Source organism: Camellia sinensis, chromosome 12 (assembly GCF_055761805.1).
Source record: "Camellia sinensis isolate YWXY chromosome 12, ASM5576180v1, whole genome shotgun sequence".
Taxonomy (NCBI): Eukaryota; Viridiplantae; Streptophyta; class Magnoliopsida; order Ericales; family Theaceae; genus Camellia; species Camellia sinensis.
Genome location: NC_138972.1, coordinates 10,443,024 through 10,464,462, shown reverse-complemented (window position 1 = coordinate 10,464,462; position 21,439 = coordinate 10,443,024). Strand labels below are relative to the sequence as shown.

Below are 21,439 nucleotides of genomic sequence, written 5' to 3'. Positions count from 1 at the left end.
TCCATTTTAAAATTAAGTAACATACTTAATAAAGGTCACACTACTGCAGACTAACTTGTATAGAAGTACCTCTTGAATGATACTAAAAGCATCTTTTACAGCCAATGGAATAATACCAGGAGACCTCTGATCTCCCTGCAATTAGAACAATCAAATTAACAGCATAAATTGTCATTATAAAACATAATCTCCTTGTGGCTTTAAATTTATGAGTATGCTGTGTATGCAGAATGCAATGCACAGACGGGGTTACACTTCCTAAGCTAAAACAAATAAATCATGCCTTGTAGAATTTTTTTAATGTCCTTACCCAAACAAAATATATTTGAATGTGTATATGACGCCAGAAATAAAAACTAAGGGCCTGTAGGTAACATTTAGTTTTCAAAAAATTATATTACATTACATATTTAAAAAAATGACAATAAGTTTCAAAAATAAAAATAAATAAATAAACAAACAAAAGAACAACACACACAAAAAAAAAAAAAAAAAAAAAAAGGGTTGTCACTTGTTTTGAATTAAGTTTTCATATCCTCCCACCTGCCCTTCCTCCAGCAGTCCCCCTCCCTCCCCTTCTTGGCCCCCTTCAAGCCAAACTCCCCCCTCTAGCAACTCACCAAACATGTTCTCTCCTTCCTTTTTTTTAATTTGTTTTGAAAACGTGTGTATCAAACATTCTTTTTTTTTTCCAAAAAAAAAAAAATTTTAAAACATGTATCCATTTTTCTCTGGGGTTACCAAATGCAACCTAAGCTTTCTCAAAGTAGTTTAGGTTTTGTTTAAATATTAATACTTCTTTTACCAGGAAAAATTAGATAGGCAAAAATTAACTAAGAATCAAAAATCACAACTTTCACTTCTGAATGTTATAAGAGCACCATTGAAGAGGAAATAACTTTTCATATATCTATTATTTTGAACACAAATCAATTTTATATCCTTGAGTAGACACTCTCAGTTGCTACAAAGATAAGGTGTAAGATCTACTGGAAATTAGGATTGGTCCGCCTCCTCAAATCAAATGTCAAACTATACCTTTTGCATTTTAAAGATTAGTTGATTCAGACCCAAGGAAAGGGGAAAAAAAGAAAGAAAGATTGAAGAGACTTCTTAAAGGCACAGGTTTGATTTGTTCTTCAAGGTATAGGGAAATGGAGGACTAAACCTCCCAATTACCAAAGAATTATCCCTACCTGCTCCAACTACAGAAATTATAAGAAATTTATTCCCATAAGCTATCAATAATCCATTTGACCATGTTTTTGGGTGAATAACCATTTGACCATGTTGCTAAAAGTAAACCAAGAATTGGGATAAACAATTATTTTCAGTTGTCTCAGTTTGTCCTCTCCATCATTGGATTTATACCAGATGCAATCAGTTTTTATATTTCATTGAATATATGGTCCTCTCATTTTAGATATGCTAAGTTTTCTTTGTACACAATATGACAAGCAGGGAAGCATTGAAAAATAACTTATTGAGGCTATGTGCATTGTTATCAGGCTTTACTACAAGAGGCCAACATTTCTTTGCTTTTGTCAACATCCCACAGAATTTCCTCAGCATAGATATTTTTTTTAGGAAATGGGCAAGGCTGATTACACGAATTTGAAATCAAAATGTGTAGTAAAATCAACAAATTATGGGAACAAAACAAATTCAGATAAATTTGCAAACGTTCAAAATGCAAATGCCACAATCTGGTGCAAATACAACCAAATTAAAGGCCTGATGGAAAGTGGAGATTGACAACAAAGAAATCTAGGAAATCATGCAATCAAGACAGGTCAAGTGGCCCTTTGAATAATCTCCACATCTCTTGTAGATAAGTGGCTTCTCCACAGTCTAGCATGCAACCCCTTGTCGTAGACCCTAAACAAACACCCCAGATATGGAGCTCAAAGCCTTGAGAGAAAACACATCTTTAGTACCAAACTGCAACATCACTTTATGATTCTTTTGGTTTTAATTCAAATTGAATTGACAGGTTCACTTTAGGCTCTCAACAAACTTCAGTTTATGCTGTGTTTTGTGGGAGCTTACGTTTCCACACACCATATTATCCCAGTTCACACACTTACTAGTTTTGTTCGGAAATTAATTTCAGAACCAAATACTTGTTCGGAAATCAACTTCTGAACCAAAGATACAGCCGAATTAAATAATTTTGTTCGGAAGTTGATCTTCAAACCAAATAGTTTTATTCGAAAGTTGATTTCCACGCAAAAAAGATGTGTGCTAGAGGAACCCATGAGTGGAAATAGAAGCTTCCATGCTTGTCATTTAAAGCATTGTGCCACTCTCTCATTCATTCCCATCCTGCCCCCACTTTCAAGAACCTGCTGTTGTGTTTTCATATTGTGTTTTCATAAATCTACCTTGGAATTCTAATCCCTGACTATATTTTCACCTATGAAGCATAGATACTTCTAAAAGAGAGTCGTATCTATATCATATTTGTATCGGATGCTAATTCTCACGCGAATACGTAATGTATAAGATACTTTCCAAACGTATTTGATACACGGGGTTAAATTGAGGAGTATCAGATACTTTTCAAACACTCTAGGTCACGTATCCAAACTACTAGGAAATTGAGATTGCAATAATTTTTGCACAGTATTAGAGTATAATTGTTAAAATAAATATAAAAATAATTTTTCAATAATTTTTTTTCCAAAGTTGAAAATAATGAAATTAAAATAATTCCCTAGTTTAGATTTTATCAAATTAACTTGTACTCTTTGAGTACATGTGTAATATAATACTAAAAATTAAATTTTTTTCTCAACCTGTCTTTGCCATACCCATATCCTATTTTTAAGATTCTGTCGTATCCCCATATCCATATTATACCCATATCCCGTATCAGTATCCATGCTTCATGGATTTTCACAGTAAATGTTCTATTATGAACTAATAATGTTGATCTAGTACACCTTTCCTTGAAAGCCCAGAGAGATGAGTTATGGACAAACATCACCTCTGAAGATCTCACTACATCTAAGAGTCACTGAGACACTAGATTTCACTCTGATTATGCAAGGGAAGGGTTATATGGACCAAAAACAAGAAAGTATTATGTGATAAACAACGATGCTCATAGAAGACAAAAGGACATATAAATGTAACTACACGTAGAGAAAAGATAGTTGTCACATCAAATGTATGGTATAAGCCAGAATACAAAGACACCATTATTAAAGGAAAAGAAATATCCCTTACATGCATAGTGTGAGTCTTCCCACTGCTTGTCACACCATATGCAAAAATTGTGCCTGTTCTTAAAAAGGCAAATATGAAATGAATTGTAGAAAATGGAAACAGTACAGACAACTAGCACAACAAAAAAGTAAAATTTTATAAATAAGAAAATTGGTTATTTCAAATAAAAATTTCATGCAAACCCCCATCCCCCCCCCCCCCCCTCCCTTCCCCTCTTTTACAATGGATGAGAAGAAGGATGACATGCTTGCCCATTTGTTTTGGTACAGCTAGGCCACTCTTTGTCTTACCTATTTTGAATACTTAAGAAACAAGAAGAAAACAAAATAAAGCTGGGCTGCTCTGAGGGAACCCAAGTCCTCCGGTTTTACACACAGGTGTAGACACTAAAATCAGATGCCTTTCTTTATTCATTCCACTACTTTAAATAAAAAGTGTTAAGTTAGATGAAGGGTAGTTTTGTCTTTATGTACTTATTTAATTAGTATAATTTTTTTTTTTTTTGGATAAATTATTTGATTAGTATAAATACATATTGTTATAGAGGAAAACCTAATCTAAGGTTTTGTGCCTCTTCCCAATAAGAATTCTCTCTCTTTTATTTTTTTTTTCTTCTCTCTTCTCAATCTTAAACTTGTTCTTATAATTTTAACTTGGTATCAGAGCTGTGAAGAGGTAATCTTTTGTTCTTCTTTTCCTGGTTCGTTCTTCCTTTTTTTTTTTTTTGAGAATGTAAAAATAATAATAATAATAATAATAATAATAATAATAAAACATAAAAATAAAAATAAAAAATCCAGGATGCTTGCCTAGGGCTAAGGATATCCCAGAAAAAATTTCAAAATTTTCTTGATGGTTGTTGCCTATTTTTCAAATTTTTTTTGAATTTTCGGAACAATGGACACTTTTTTTGATCTGGCAGTTCTGTGCATTTTTTGCTTGATTCGTGGCTTGGGTCTCCATCCCTAGGAGCCGACTGGACCTTCTCTTGCCCTCCTTGGCTTTAGTTGTGGCTCTAGGCTTGTTTTTTTTGGTCTACAAGCCTAGTTAAGGGTGTCTTTTTACCCTCTACCTCACTGTTTTGCCCTTTTCTGGGCTGTTTTGGCTCTTGTGGGACTGGTTTTGTGATTTGTTGGGGCTGTTCCACCTTCCTCTCTATTTTTTTTAGTATAGTTGTGTTCTTGGTCCATGGCTGATGATAATAAGAACCTTGTGACTAGTGAAGCCAAAGGGTCAGGTCCTCTTGTACCTCTGGGTGATAACTCTTCTCTTCATCTCACTTCTGTCAGGTTAGATGGCACCAATTATCTGGTTTGGTCATGTTCCTTTCAATTGGCCATTACTGCTTGTGGTATATTGGGTTACATAACTGGAGTTACTAAGATTCCTAGCAAGGATGGACCAACACATGACAAATGGTATAAAGAGAATGCACTTGTTATGAATTGGCTAATCAATTCCATCCACCCCACCATTAGCCGATCCTTTGTGTTGATGGATACTGCTCATGAGATTTGGATTGCCAACGAGGTAATGATACCCAAGTATATGAACAACAGAAAAAGATTCGGGGGTTTGATCAGAAGGAAAGGTATCTTGTTGAGTACTATGCTGAGTTGAGCAATTTGTGGCAAGAACTTGATTATTATCAAAAGTTCCTAGCTGTCTGTTCTCAAGATGCCACTACCTTTTAGCAAATGATGTCCAAGGAGCAGGTCTATGACTTTCTTGTTGGTCTCAACTTGGAATATGATCAATTCATGTTCAGGTTCTCGGTCGCCAACCGTTTCCTACTGTCCGCAAGGCCTATGCTTATGTTTTGCAAGAAGAGAGCCGGCGGAGTGCTATGGCTCATCAGCCTCTTTAAGACCGGTCTACTGTAGTTGTTTCTTCTACTCCCAAGGATGAGAAATTTGGTCTCTCTCCGTCTAGGGGTAAGGGTCCTTCTAGTGCTCATGATCAAATTATCTATAATTATTGTGGGAAAGAAGAACGGCATGATCGGGAACACTGTTGGAAGTTACATGGTCGACCTAACTGCGGGAGAGATAGTAGCTGTGGTGGTACTAGTGGCCATGGTGGGGCTGTTCGCTCTCATGCACACTTGTCAGAATCCTCTACTAGTCCTTTGAGTGATCCCACAACTTTTTCCCATGACGAGTTACATACTCTTCGGCGTCTGATGGCTTGACTTGATTCTTCTCCTGCCTCTTCTTATGCACCTACTTCTGATCCTCTTCCTTCCTCCAACTTTGCTTCTACAAGTACTCCTACACATGCCTTGAGTGTTGTCCCTTCCTTCAATTGGATTATTAGCTCCAGTGCTACTGATCATATGACAAGTTTGTCCACTCTTTTCCACTCTTACTCTCCTTGTTCTGGCAAGGATAAAGTAAGAGTGGCTGATGGGTCTTTATCCTTTGTGTCTAGGACAAGTTCTATTCATTATTCACCCTCTATTTCTCTCTCCTTTGTTCTTCACGTTCCCAAATTTTCTATTAATTTACTGTCTATCAGTCGCATTACCAATTCCTTAAATTGTTCTGTAACTTTTTTCCCTTCTCATGGTGCTTTTCAAGAACTAGGTACAAGGAGAACGATTGGCAGTGGTAAAGCACATAGGAGATTTTTTTTTTTAGAAGGGTGAATCTTCTGTCACCAGCCAAGCTCTTCAGACAACCAGCATTTCATCTCTTTCTCTATTACATCAGTGGCATCGGCGTTTAGGCCATCCCTCTATTTTAGTTTTGAATAAACTTTTTTCTAATTTAGTGAAGGATTGTGATAGGAATAATTTTCATTGTGATGTTTGTGAGTTTGCAAAACATAAAAGATCTTGTCATCGTTTAATTAATAAAAGAAGCTTGTTTATATTTATGGTTATTCATTCTGATGTATAGGGTCCGTCTCGTGTTATATCTGTGTCTGGTTATCGTTGGTTTGTTACTTTTATTGACTGTTATTCTCGTGTTACTTGGGTTTACTTGCTTTGCACCAAAAGTGAGATCTTTTCTTGCTTTCAAACATTTCATAAGATGATTCGTACTCAATTTGACACCGACGTTAAAGTCTTTCGAAGTGATAATGGTAATAAGTACACTGACGATAAATTTCAAGCATATCTTGAGGCTCATGGTATTTTTTATCAAACTAATTGTGTTGGCACTCCCAAACAAAATGGTGATGTTGCACGCAAAAACTATCATCTTCTTGAGGTTGATGCGAGTTCCTAAACCATTCTAGGGTGATGTTCTCACCGCTGCGTATCTCATTAACCGCATGCCTTCTAGTAACCTCCAGTTTCAGCACCCCCTTACCCTCCTTTCTCACATGTCTGTACCCCCTCATTCCTTTCCTTCTAAAGTGTTTGGTTGTGTTGGCTTTGTTCATATTTCTCGTCCTACTCGGATCAAACTAGACCCCAAGGCTCTTCGGTGTGTCTTCACTGGTTACTCCTCCACACAAAAAGGCTACAAGTGCTATGATCCTCACTCTTGAAAAACTTATGTTACCATGGATGTCACCTTTTGTGAGTCTAAGTCGTTCTTCGAGGACCAATCTCTTCAGGGGGAGGTTTCTTCAACGGAAGAGATTGTTTCTTTTGATCCATTATTTTCTAATATTTGTTGTGAGGGGGAGGAGGCGTCGTTTTGTGAGAAGGATATGAGTAAGTGCGTTCAGGGGCAGTCTAGTAGGTTGGATAGACCAGATTGTGTTCAGGAGGAGTCTAGTACGTTGGATAGATCAAATCTTCAAACCTACTCTCAGCGACAGGGAACAGTCGACCTATATGCCGCCATGCCAACCATCACCTCCAACTCCAGTTCCTAATTCTTCTATGGAATCCTCAGGTAATGAGTCTTTGGTTACTTCTTCTACTAATCCTATTCATGATTCAAATCTTCCTATTGCTATTAGAAAAAATGTCAGAACTTGTACCCAACATCCTATTTCTAAATTTGTGTCATATGACCCCTTATCTTCATCATATCGTGCATTTATTTCGTCTGTGTCTTCTGTCTTTATTCCTCATAATCGGAAGGAAACACTCAATGATCCTAAGTGGAAAGAAGCTATGGCAGAGTAGATGAGAGCTCTGAGTAAAAATGGCACTTGGGAGTTAGTTTCTTTACCATCGGGTAAAAGACCTGTGGGTTGCAAATGGGTGTTTACAATCAAGCAGAAGGCTGATAGGACTATTGAGAGATATAAGGCAAGACTAGTTGCTAAACGGTTCACTCAGACTTATGGCATTAATTGCTCCGGTGGCTAAAATGAATTATATTTGTGTCCTTTCCTATGCCACAAATCTAGGTTGGCCATTATAACAGCTTGATGTAAAGAATGCTTTTCTCCATGGTGATATCATAGAAGTGTACATGAATGTTCCTCCAGGTTTCTCTTCTTCGGTCACTGAAGGAAAGGTTTGTCGGTTAAAGAAAGCTTTGTATGGATTGAAACAGTCTCCTAGAGCCTCGCTTGATAGGTTTCTTAAAGCGATGCTCAGATTTGGATACAAGCAAAGTCATGCTGATCATATTATGTTCATAAAAAAAGTGTAGAAATAAAATTGCTATTCTTATTGTCTATGTGGATGACATAGTGGTGGCTGGTAACAAAGTAGAGAAGATGTCCCAAATCAAGGCTCGACTGTCCAAGGAATTTGAAATCAAAGATCTTGGTTATTTGCCGTACTTTCTTGGGATTTAGATTGCTAGATCGGATAATGGCATCTTTATCTCTCAAAGGTACATCTTGGATCTACTTGAAGAAGTAGGTATGTTGGGATGTAGACCAGCAGATTCTCCTATTGAAGCTAATCATAGACTTAGCAGTAGTGATAGAGATTGTGTAGATAAAGGAAGATATCAGAGACTTGTAGGGAGATTAATGTATCTTTCTCATACTAGGCCAAATATTGCATATGCAATTGGTGTTGTAAGTCAATTCATGCATGATCCTTGAACAGGGCATTTGGATGCAGTTAATCAGATCCTCAGGTATCTCAAATCAACACCTGCAAAATGAATCTTGTTCTACAATCATGGTCATCTGATGCAGATTGGGCTGGTGCAGTTGATGATAGGCGGCCTACTTCAAGTTATTGCACTTTTGTAGGCGGTAATCTAGTAAATTGGCGGAGTAAGAAGCAAGCTGTTGTGGCCAAATCAAGTGCAGAAGCGGAGTACTGAGCAATGGCAAATGGCATCTGTGAGCTCATGTGGCTTCAAGTGTTGTTGACAGACTTAGGATTGTTGAATGGTGGACCAATGCAGTTGTATTGTGATAATGAGGTTGCTATTAGCATTGCTCATAATCCTATCCAGCATGATAGGACCAAGCACACTGAGATTGACAAACATTTTATCAAGAAAAAAATAAGTAGTGGTGTGATTTGTATACCATTTGTGCAATCCGAAGATCAGTTAGCCGATGTTTTTACTAAAGGGTAGGTAGTAAAGTCTTTCATCCCATTGTGTGCAAATTGAGCATGAGGGATATCTATGCACTAACTTGAGGGAGTGTTAAGTTAGATGAAGGGTAGTTTTGTCTTTATGTACTTATTTGATTAGTATAAATACATATTGTTATAGAGGAAAACCTAATCTAAGGTTTTGTGCCTCTTCCTAATAAGAATTCTCTCTCTTTTATTTTTCTCTTCTCTCCTGTCAATCTTAAACTTGTTCTCATAATTTTAACTAAAAGTCATACAACGGTAATAGCCATAAAAATAGGAACAACTTCAACAAAATAGATACGCATCTCCTAAGCTATAGGAAGATTCCAACTAAATCAAAAGACTTCAACACTCCTAATTCTACTCAACTGTATCAGATTTTCATGAATCAAATTACTCCATGATATGAAACAAACCCCACTGTGACATTTTTGCACTTGCATTGCAGCCCCAAGTGACAATAATCCCATCCACGAAGCATAATATATGCATCGTGAGAAACTTTCCATATTCTGCAGTTCATACAAACAACACCACCTTAAAAGGGCACTTTGGGCCACCAAATCCCTTACTAAGGAAAAGAGGAATCTCGACTAGCCACCAAAATACCATTGAATGACCTTACCTAAAAGTGCACAGAACTAGACATCATCCATCTCATGACATCCTCTCCCTTGCCATGCCAAAAACCCCATATAGTATCTCAAGCATACCCACTAACTTATTAACCTCCCAATCTTGCAAATCTTCCTAAAAAATACAAAACATATATTGGCTTTCATTGGAAATAATTAGCCATAAAGACCTTACTATCCACCACAATCCCAAAACTAGCAATGAAGGTTATTGGGATTATGTCTTAAATTTAGAGTCCATGGGGATCTTTTGGGGGTTGTCAACAGGTAGAAGGCCTTGAGGCTATTAACTTTTTTGGGGTTTTTTTTTTGCATTTGAACAAATGTACAAGGTTCTAAGAAGCACAAACACTTCTAAGGAGGTGCCTTGTCCATGTCGGACAACAACGCTTTTGTACACTTTCCAACTTCTATTGGACAAGTCCAAATGTTAATTTATTTTTTTTAATGTAGACCTGGGAACATACTTAAAGGACACACGTGTTTATCACTTAGACACACATGAAACACACTACACGTATCAAGAAATAACTTGGGATCCAATGGTAAAAGAAAACAATATTATGACACGTTATTTTTATAAACTTTAATGAAATATTCATATGTAGTATGACTGTAGACACAAATTTCGAAACATGAAGTGTTTTAACACATTTCAAAGTTCATGTTACAAATATCCACTATTTAGTTTTTGGACTAAACAATTTGATTATTTGAATAGCAGGTTCCTATTTCCGATATGTATCCCAAATGGTTAATTACACATTTTAATTAAATGAAACCTCTGATTAATGAAGAACAAAAAATTAACAAAAGATAATTTAAGGAAAAGTATTTTCTTGAAATTTTAGGGATTTAGAACCCTTAGATACAAGATACAATTGTTAGGTATGGAACCCTTTACCTATCGCTTGCCATCATATCAGATGTTTGCAGTGTAGTGTAGGCTCTTGAGCTCTCTCGGTTTCTCTTCTTCTTTCTTCTGAAGACTTCTTTACTGTTTGAAAGTCCTTCCTCACCATGGAAGTCCTTCGGATGAAATTAACATTAAGTCCTTTCACCAAGCCACTGGCAGAGGAAATTCGAAGAAGTCCATTTGAGAGAAGTCTCCCAAGTAGGCTTCCAAAAATCATAGAAAAAATACTACTTGCGAAGCCAGTGCCCAGTCTAAGTGAAATTTTCTTAATTCTCTATACGGCCCCTATATTATAACAAAATTCTCATACTAACCTTCTACATTGTAAAATTTACATACCCTAGCCTATAAATAGAATGATTGTTGTATTTTGCACTTTTATTTCACAGCTTGATATCACAGCTTTTTTTCAAATCGAATCACATATTTTTCACTTCTTTTTTTCATTGACTTTTTTTATTTTTCTTCTTGATTTACATGTTTAAAAAAAGAAAATTTGTTTGGTTGAGTTATTAGAATATATTTTTTGAAAATTTTCCAAAAACTAATTTGCTGAGAAAAAATTAGAAACACTCATTATTTTTATATAGTTTTCCTTTTTGGAGCAAAAATTATTTTTAAAAAATTCTTATTATTACACATGGAAAAACATGTGCTTTTTTATTACAAAAAAAAAAAATAGATTCATGTAATTTTTTTTGAAGTATATGTGTTGATGACACTAATGACATTGGAAAGTTATTTGATAAGTGTTACCACCAAACATACTTTTACATGGTATGCACTTCTTGATTTCGAAGGACTTCCACCAAAAACATTCAGCAAGCATCCATCATCTTCTCAAAGTCCTTAGGTAGTAGCCCTTTTTATGAAGTCCTTAGTGAAGGACTTCCGTTAACAGAAAGTTGCACCAAACAGGCCCTTTTGTATCTACTTAACCAAAGGTTTGGTTTTTGTTTGGCATTAGTGCCTAACTGTGACCTGAAACAGGAAGGCCAAGCCACTCCAACACAATGAATGCCAATTTAGTGATCAAACCAGCTGATGGAAACTGGGCGAAGAGGCCAAACATCAAACTGTGAAAGAGAGGTTGTTGGTATGGAATACAGGCCAATCAAGACAAGTTCCTCACTGCTTCAATCAACTTATCATGCTATACCAGATTATCAAGTATACTCCAAAGATGTAATGAACCCAATGTTTTGTATCAATTAAACTAACTTTGCTGCCCCAGCTGGCCAAGGACTATGACTCCTATATGCGAAGTCATGGGTTTAAACCACAAGAGCTGGACCAATTGTTAAAAGCTCCATTCCCCTCTCTCTTGAGGACACCTCCAGAGCCTAGTGTCACGCCCCGAGAATTTCTGTGACACAAGGAGCAGCATTTGAAGTGTGCCAAATGCGCTGGAAGGTTCCGGAAGGTGCAAGAACGGGCTAGAGTATGCTGGAAGGCTCTAGAACGTGGTAGAAGGGTCTGGAGTGGCCTAGAAGATTCCAGAATGTGGAAGAACCTTGGAGTGTCCAGAGGAGAGTCTAGATGGGTCTGGAACATCCTAGAATATCATGGAGAAGCCTACCATGTACTACACTAGCATAGAGAGTTTTAGAATGTAGTAGGAGGGGTAGTTGTTCTAGATAGTTCTATGGAGGGTTCTAGATGAGAGTTTGTAGCCCTTGGATCAAAATGATCCTAGCCGTCCATTGGGGAGGAGGATGGCTATATAAGGGTGAGGGGTCTCATTTGTTAGGCATCGAATGTTGGAGATCCAAGAGAGCTCTAAGAGTGAAGCACTTGTGAGTGTGAGTGTGAGTGTGAGAGCCTTGTAAAGCTTTGTACACGACTATACTTGTACAGTAAACTTGTATAGTGAAGGCATTCTTCCACCTAAAACTTGTGTGTGTTAGTGTGGTTGAGTGGGGAAGGCTAACTTAGGTGCAACCAAGTGGGTTGAAAAGCATGTAAGGCCGCACGGTTGGCTTGCGACGTCCAAGGCCGTGACACTAGGCTCTGTAATTTGCTTGTATATGTGGGGCGAGAGACTACATGTACTCATTAGTTGTGGCAAAGCCTCTTTGTGAGCCAAAAAACAACAATATAATTGCAACTCAATATTTGTTTGTTTCTAGTGCCTCATCTCAAAGTAACAAAATCATCAAATTCTAAGAGAAGCAACATATTCCTTTTTTGCCAACCTAATATAATCAGAAAAGGAATTTTGACTAAGAGATGTGTTCCCTCCAGGTAAAAATTAATTTAAAAGCATTTTCTTAAAAGAATGTGCAAATACAATAAATAATACACAGCGTATGCAATAAGATAAAGGATAATACCATTGATGCCCTCCATAGCACCACTGACGACATGTTGTGAAGCAACATCGTACACATGACGTGTGGTGGTTGTGGGGCCAAACACCCGATCTGGAAGCATGGAAATGAAAAACAATCAGCTACAATATAAATGTGTACTTATTTTAGAAAATGAAACTGAACAAAGAAAAGAAATCTTTGAAGAAGAAAATGAAAAATAAATAAATAAATAGTGGAAGCTAAAATAATGTGTTCAACAAACTGACTTAATATTTGAATTGGAAAAAATAAAAATAGAATAACTTTCAGGCACAATCTTGACACACTTGACAGAAGGTCAAAAGTTGAGTCTTTCCCTACAAACTAAAATTCTAAAACCCTTGACTACGTCCTCAACATAGATTGAGCAACAGAAGGTTGGCTTGAGCATGGCTTACTAAATGTCTATTTGGGTTTGCCTTTTGGGTCTTAATAAAGTCAAGTTATAGCTTCTTTGGAACGAAGTAAAGTCCATCAGCCTTGTAATAAACTTTCCAAGCATCCGGATTGTGTATATTTATCTTTATGGAAAATGACTTGTCCATAGTAGAATGTAACTTTCACAGGAAAAATGAGTCAAAGAAAGACTCAACAATCAGAAATATTTACCCAAGCATGACCTGTAGTGTAATTTAATAATAATCTTTTTATAGAAGCTGCTAAAAATGACTTTTCCCAAGATGAACGTGACAACTGAAGTTGCAAAATCTCTTGGATGTTATACCAGTTCAAATCTTTCTAAGGACTTCTACAAAGTTACCAATCACTAACAGCCATAGCCATGGTAAACCAAAAGCCACATGTACAAACAATGCCTTAATGAGCAACACATGCCTATCTTTTTATCCAAGCCAAGCTGAACCGCTGCATTTCATTTAAAATTCAGCCCAATCTCAAATAAGATTAGATAATTTCTAATTAAGCTTGAGCAAACCCAAGACTTAGCAAACTAACCTCAAACAATTATCCAACTCTGACTGGATCAAGCTAAAGGAACTGAACAAGACAATTGAACAATAAACACACAAGAAAAAATCACAATAAATGGAAAATGAAAATATAGAAAGCAGTTGCATATCAAAAGGTATTGATGTGGACAATTTCAGGAAACTTCAGATAATGTAAAGTTAACTATGTTTGGTGTGTTAGTGTGATAAGTCAAGGAAAGCTTGTAGGTCTAGGTAAAAGAAGCGTTCTTGTTCGTAGATGATAAAAGAGACAGTGCTTGCCAAAGTATTTGGTTTCATAATTTTCATGAATTAGCTGCTTACAGTCTCAACTCAAGAAATTAGACAACCATGGAGTTGCCTTCTTCTCACCGAGTGGGGTAAGGAAAGGAATAAAAGCTATGAAGCAACGACACTTCAAAACTAGTGTCGTATCCATGTCGGACACACGGACACGGTGGGCATATGTATGGGGCACACTACATGGCGTGTCGCCTTATTTAATTAATTTATTTTCAGGGAACACACCGGGGACACTTCGGGAACATGCCAAATTGTCTTTTCTTCCATTTTTTTCAGTATTTTTGATGAATGTTGAATGTTGATTTTGAATTTTTATTGTTTTTTTCTTAGATTTAAATACTTAATAGATCATCTATTAAAAAAAGATACAAACTGTAAGTGTTAATTTAAAAGTGCCATTTTTTAAATATATATATATATATATATAAATTGAATTGGAGTTAGTTTTTGTAATATCAATTGTTTATGGATGTAATATTAATACAGATAGCAAATAAAAATATATAAAAACATATTTTATTGTCGTGTCCCCACCATGTCTCCATTTTTTTGAAATTGTCGTGTTCCGTGTCCGCGTCCGCGTCCATGTCCGTGCTTCTTATGATAAAAGAGATGAGTGATTTTGAGAAAAATATTCAGTTTGTTGTGAGAAAGTGAATGAGGAAATGTAACAACCTAAAAATTTAATTATTCTCTCATTTCGTACTAGTATTATTTAATTATAAATGGGAAAAGTAGAATTTATTTTATAACTTTATATGTTATTTTATAGTTGGGATCAAAATATATGATTTTTTAAAAGAGCATAATTAGTAATGTAATTATTATAAACTTTGGGACCAAAGTGGTAATTAATAAAAGTGGAGTTTGCCACCTTCAATGAGACACAGATATATACAACGGATGGAAGCAATAACACAACAATTTTCAAAAAACCAAATGCATGACAAGACATGTCAAGGACACCCCCACAAAAAATAAAACAACACCCAAATAATACACATTAATGTGTGTTTGGGAGAGAAAAGATGAGGTACACACCTAACCTTTGACATAGTGCACAAAGTGGATGTCCCGAAACTTGAACTCGTAACCTTAAGGTTATTGAGCCAAGGTTTTACCATTGAACCAATGGTCACCCCCACAAAAATATGCTATGTAATATATTATGATCTATATATATAGTGGTGGCTCCAAAAATCTTTGCTATGGTATTCATTTATTATTGCTTTAAATCAACTTTTTTTAGAAGTTTTTTCTTCTTTAGTAATTTTTTTTTCTTTTAATTTTTCTTCAATTATTTGTGCAAAAAATTTGAGAAATTACTAAAGATGACAAAATTGATTGATTGAAAAATAGCTTTGTAAGCTTCTTTTCTTCATTTTTGGTAGGCATAATTTAAATGTGTCTTAATATTTTTATTCTAGAAAATCTTGTTTAACAACTTTGCCGGTCCCAAACCCGAGTAAAGGAGGAGGATTGTGTGTTAGGTAGCCAACAACCAACACGTAAAAAAGCCTCTTAGATCCCTTATGAAAATGAATCCTACTTTGAATCAATTAAATACTAGGTCGTTTCCCTTAAGTGACGCTTTGCGCTTGCCTCCGAGTGTTTCGAAAAGTGAGCAAGGGACGCCGCATTGCCGTCCGGGTACGATGAAAAATGGGGCGAAGATTTCCACGTTTTTCTAGATGAGGGCAGATAAAGAAACTAGTCTAAGACTATAGGCTTAGGGTAGCCATATGAAATGTAGGAACTTTAACTGGTAAGACTATGGAATTAGTAGATGTCATGATTAGGAGGAGAGTTAGTATAGTTCGCGTACAAGAAACCAAGTGGACAGGTGAGAAAGTTAGGGAAATAGAAGATACTAGTTTTAAACTATATTACAGTGGCAAGGATAGACACAAGAATAGGGTAGGAATAATAGTTGTCAAGGGTCTTATAGAAAATATAATTGTAGTCATCAGGAAATGTGATAGGATTATGTCAGTTAAACTAGTTATTGGAAAGAATATAGTTAACGTTATTAGTGCATACGCCCCTCAAATAGGATAAGATGATCAGACTAAGAGAGATTTTTGGGACTAAATGAATGACGTATTACAGGAGATACCCATAGAAGAGAACCTAGTTATAGGTGGAGATTTCAACGGCCATGTAGGAATAAATAAACTAGGTTATGAGAGAGTGCATAGTAGGCATGGTTTTTGATGATAGAAATGAGACTGGAGAGAGTATTTTAGATTTCGCGTTGGCTTCTGACCTAGCAGTGGCCAATACCATGTATAAGAAGAAAGAGGAGCATTTAATAATCTTTATGAGTGGTTAATTAGGAGCCAAATAGATTATTTTCTAGTAAGAAAATTTGACTGTCTAAAATGCAGTGACTGTAAGGTGATTCCTGAAGAGAGCCTGATATCTCAACATAGATTTTGGTAGTAGATTTATACTTTAAAGGGCAGTTACCAAACTAGGAAGGCTAGTAGGCGTCATAGGACAAGATGATGGGACCTAAAAAGGGATAAACTAAAAATATTTAAGAATAGAATGGATAAAGAAGGTATTTGGAACTTAGAAGATGATACTAACACTATGTGGAACTTGATGGCCAATTATATGAGGAGAATCTCAAGGGAAGTCCTTAGAAAGTCGGAAGGAAAGGGACCCAACTCTAAGGAAACTTGGTGGTGAAGGGAGGAGGTTCAAGCGGTAGTAAAGACGAAAAAAGAATGCTTTAAAAAATGGCAAAATGATAGAACTGAGGAAAACCTTAAGAGCTACAGATTGGCTAATAAGGAGGTCAAAAAAGTAATGACAGAGATTAAGTTGAAAGCCTATGATGACCTATACACTAGACTAGATAGAAAGGAGGAAGAGAAGAGAATATACCAAATTGCTAAAATAAGAGAAGAAAACAAGAGATTTTAATCAGGTCAAGTGCATTAAGAGTGAGGAAGGTATTGGTGAAGGATGAAGAGATTAAGGAGTGGTGGAAGAACTATTTTGAAAAGTTAAATGAAGGACGTAGAGGAAGGTCAAAAGGGAAAGAAGTAGCCAATAATAAAAAAAACCAAGACTACAGGTTACATCGCAAGATTATGAACTTTGAAGTAGAAATTGCACTTAAGAAAATGAAATTGAATAAAGCTTTAGGATCCGATGATATCCCTATTGAAGCTTGGAAATGTTTGGGTAAGAAGGGAATTGCTTGGTTCACTAGGTTATTTAGTAAGATTTTGTTGCCTAGGAAAATGCCAGAGGAGTGAAGGAAGAGTTTTTAGTGCCAATCTATAAGAATAAAGGAGATGCCCAGAATTGCGACAATTATAGAGGAATCAAATTGATGTGTCATATGATGAAAGTTTAAAAGAGAGTGATGAAACATCGATTGCGAGATATAACAAAGGTGTTAGAAAATCAATTTGGACTTATACTTGATAGGTAAACAATAGAAGCGATCTATCTTTTGAGGAGAATAATAGAAAAGTATAAAGAAAATAAAAGAGATTTTCATATAATTTTTATCGATCTTGAAAAAACATATGATAGAGTCTCTCGAAATATAATTTGATGGGTGTTAGAGAAGAAATTGGTGACAAATTGTTACATTGATGTGATTAAAAGACATGTATGAAGGTGTGGTGATCACTATTAGATCGCCTGCTGGAGAGACTAGTAAATTTTCAATTACTGTTGGGTTACACGAGGGATTAACCTTAAATTCTTATTTTTTTGCTTTAATCATGGAGGAGTTGATGAGAAATATTCAAGATAATGTGTCATAATGTATGCTTTTTGTAGATGATATCATATTAATGGATAAAACCAGAGAAGAAGTTAACACTAAATTAGAGACTTCGAAAGAAGCGCTTGAATCTGAAGGATTCAGATAAGCAAAACTAATACAGAGTATATAGTGTAATTTTAGTAACATTAACAATGGAAGCAAAGGAGAAGTGAAGATTGAGAACCAATAACTACCTAAGAGTGAACATTTTCGTTATTTAGGATCGATTATCACAACGATTAGGGAGATTGGATCAGATGTGGTCCATAGAATTAAGGCGGGGTGGCTTAAGTGGAGAAGTGCATCTGGGGTACTGTCTGATAAATAAGTACCCACTGGACTAAAAGAAAGTTCTATAGAACGACTATTAGACCAGCAATATTGTATGAGATGAAATGTTGAGCAACTAAGAAACAACATGCAAATAAGATGAGTATTGCTGAAATAAGGATGCTGAGATAGATGTGTGACAAGACTAGAAAAGACAGAGTTAGAAATAAGTATATTTGTGAATAGGTAAGAGTAGAACCAACAAAAGATAAATTGAGAGAGAATAGATTGAAATGGTTTGATCATATATAATGGAGACCAACAGAGACAATAGTAAAGAGATATGATATAGTAACAGTAGATGGAAGTGTTAGGGGAAGAGGCAGACCTAGATTGATGTGAGCTAGTGTAGTAAATTGAAAAATGAATCGCCTTAATTTGACTAACCAAATGGCCATTGATAAAGTCGAGTAGAGAAGAGAGATTCATATAGCCGACCTTATTTGATGGAACATAAGGCTTGGTTTGGTTTGGTTTGATTATCTTGTAGTCCAAAAATTCTAAACTAGATGATCCCAAATCTCAAAATGTACAATATGTTCAAAAGCATCTGTATTTTAGATGATATACTATTATCAACATTGCTTTGCAAATTGTTCAAGAACTCAATCTATATATACAATAAAAAGGCATAGTTGAACCCCAACATGACTGGTCAACTTTGCTTCTTGTGATTCTTAGACGTAAGCTTTTTCGATCTTGACCTTTGTCTCCCTTGTGTTACAAGCCTTTGTTGATATGGAACTCCTTTGATATCGTCTCTTTAAAGACAGTAGCAATTTCAATTTCAATAGTTGATCTGATCCATTTTTTAGAGTCTGGCTCTAAAATTGTACAAGTTGACTCAAACCCCTATTTCAACGTGGGAGAGGGTGTTCGACAACTTAATATACATTATTGGGCTTATTTCCTAACAGCTTAAGTTTTTGATACAATTGGTGAACTAAAATGAACCACGTATAGACAATTTAAGAAGTTAGAGTGATAAGTTATTTTTGCAAACTTTTGCCCTCTTTTATTGGTGATATTCCATTAATTTCTTCTAGGTAAGACTCAAATGCCTTATCATAGATTTGAAGTCTCTCTCATTTATTCTTTTTCTCTTAAATTTCCAAAGTACCACAGAATTTATAGTTATGGTTTGCCCATCTTTCAACCCAATTTGATACCTAAACCCCAACCTTGAATTTCACCTATTGTCAAAAAATTACGCAAGCTATACCTTTAAATTTCACACCAAAGTCAATATTAAGCCTCGTCAATTTTAAAAAAATGTAGGACACGACCTGCGGGGAGCAGACATATGGGTTATATAATTTTATATATTTATTATATGTCAACTATCTATCTATCTATACTATTATAAAGTGAAGGCTTCCCATGGTGTTGGCACAATGTGACATTTTCATTTCCAAAATCTATCTATCTATAATAAATTTCATTAAAAAGTAATGAGACAAAAGCTACTTGAGTTGAGTTGAACTTACTCAAGTACTTTCAAACCTATACAAGTGGACATCTATTCCATCAAAAGATGATCCATATAACGCATAGGAGAATCAAAAGTCAGATCTTCTTCCTCCTCTTCCCTTATGCCCACCATGCTCAAGGGAAAAGAAAGAAAAGAAAGAAAAAACGCACCAGCCTAAACAAAGAACAATCATCCAAACTTCTATTGCAACATGGCAATCGATAAGAAGGTGATTACCGATTTCACCGTCCTTATTACACATAGAACACCAGTTCCCTGTCACTTATCTTGTTTGGATCAAATTATTGATATTAGGGATTACAATAAGCTGAACACCATAGAGAAAAAAATGCCACCTTGGAGTAGCCCTGGCTCCATGTAACCAGCCTTCCTTGGAAATGAGTAAAAGTGCCTAGGCTACTAGTTTCATCATTAACATTCATTTATTTCTCCACCCAGTTCTTAGCAGCACAACGTTTGTCAAATGTAAAGGCAGCTATATATAATTATTAATTTTAAAAAGACCTTTTTTCTTATTCAACCACTCAAATAATAAACTTAACAAGCATGAAATATACTCCTATAATACATCATGAGCATACTCGAATGTATTATATTATGTTAAGTGTACCGTATGCATATGCTATTGATGGATTATGCTCATTCCGCACAACGGTTTCACCATCCGCATACCATGAAATCTCCTCCCCCTGCCGAATTTCTCTCGGACTGCTCCAAACACACAAATTACAACCAAATTAACCCCACACACACAAATTTAAAATTTAAAAATTAAAATGCTGACAATAAATCAAACCCAATTCATTCATTCATCCATAATTAAGAAAAAAGGAGGACCTGAGAGGCCGAAAGCGGACAGTAACGGTGACATTCTCTTTGGATCTGTCAGCAGCAGAAGCAGAAGCATCCAGAGGCAGAGTCTCAGAGTAGTAGTATTGAGGTTTACTTCTCGCAGACGACGCCGGCGAACTCAGACCTTCAATGGAAGTCTCCGGAAAATGCTTCGACGACGACGTCGTAGAGGAAGACGGCGTATTCACTCCTCTGGAGCTCGATTTCTTCGATTTCGACCCATGCCTCGACGCCATTGTAGCTCCACAATCCACAAATAAACCTGCAATTAATCAATCAGGGAACCACTAAACATATGATATATATGTGTGTGTGTGTGTGTGTACGTAGAGAAATCTTTTTAGAGTTCAGAGATCTGAGAGACCAATTCGATGAACAACATCAACGTAATGATTGATTGAGCATAATGAGAGACAGACGGACAGACAGAAAAAAAAAAAAAAAAAAATTTGAAAAGTTTAGGGTTTTAGGTTAAGCTTTTCATGCTTGCCTTGGAAGCGATGCCCTTTCAAAAAAGGCAAAACGGCATTTTCAATCTATACTTTTAGAGAGAGAAGACGTAGAAAGAGTGGGCAGAAAAAGCATTTGTTGGTGCGCGTAGGTATAGAAAGAGAAAGTAGAGAGAGAGAGAGAGAGTGTGTGGAGTAGATAGCAACCCCACACCTACAGAGAGAAATCGAGACGGATGACAGAGCGAGCGAGAGAGAGGACGAGCTGGATTTGTGTTAATTTTGGTTTGCATTAATTTTGGATTGCAGTTGAAATTTTTAATTCATATTTTTATATTTTTAATAATTTTTTAAAAAAATTAAATTTATTTGCAAAAATTTTATTAAACATAAAAAAATATAAAAAATACGAAAATATATTATATTTTTATATGTATTTTAAAAAAATTTACAAAATATATTATATTTTTATATTTGGTGTATTTTAAAAAAATTTACAAAAATTATATATTTTAGAATATGAGTTATTTATTTTTTCAATAGTTATTTTTTAGAATTAAATTTTAAAAAAAAGTTTGGTTATGAATTTTTAATAGAGTTATGAGTTGTGTATTTGGCTATGAGTTACAAGTTTCTTAATTAAATTTTGAAAATCCTTTTTAAAACTCATAATCAAACAATTTTT

At 35.6% G+C, this 21,439-nt stretch overlaps 1 protein-coding gene across 4 annotated transcripts in view; it reads right to left on the bottom strand.

The window, feature by feature from the left end:
• LOC114259196 (kinesin-like protein KIN-7K, chloroplastic) overlaps positions 1-21,059 on the bottom strand; it is an 85,100-nt gene extending 64,041 nt beyond the window's left edge. Inside the window, exons 1-6 of one of the 4 annotated variants that reach the window (XM_028199209.2) lie at positions 20,796-21,059; positions 20,291-20,567; positions 20,064-20,161; positions 12,574-12,663; positions 3,232-3,284; positions 70-135 (exon numbers count right to left, since the gene is read on the bottom strand). In XM_028199209.2, the coding sequence (XP_028055010.2) occupies positions 70-135; positions 3,232-3,284; positions 12,574-12,663; positions 20,064-20,161; positions 20,291-20,541 (558 nt within the window). In that variant the 5' untranslated portion in view covers positions 20,542-20,567; positions 20,796-21,059. Of the gene's footprint in view, positions 1-69; positions 136-3,231; positions 3,285-12,573; positions 12,664-20,063; positions 20,162-20,290; positions 20,568-20,669 lie in introns of all 4 variants that reach the window. The other 3 variants (XM_028199193.2, XM_082898120.1, XM_028199200.2) reach the window with 3 other exon arrangements.
• Between the last annotated feature and the right edge of the window lie 380 nt (positions 21,060-21,439).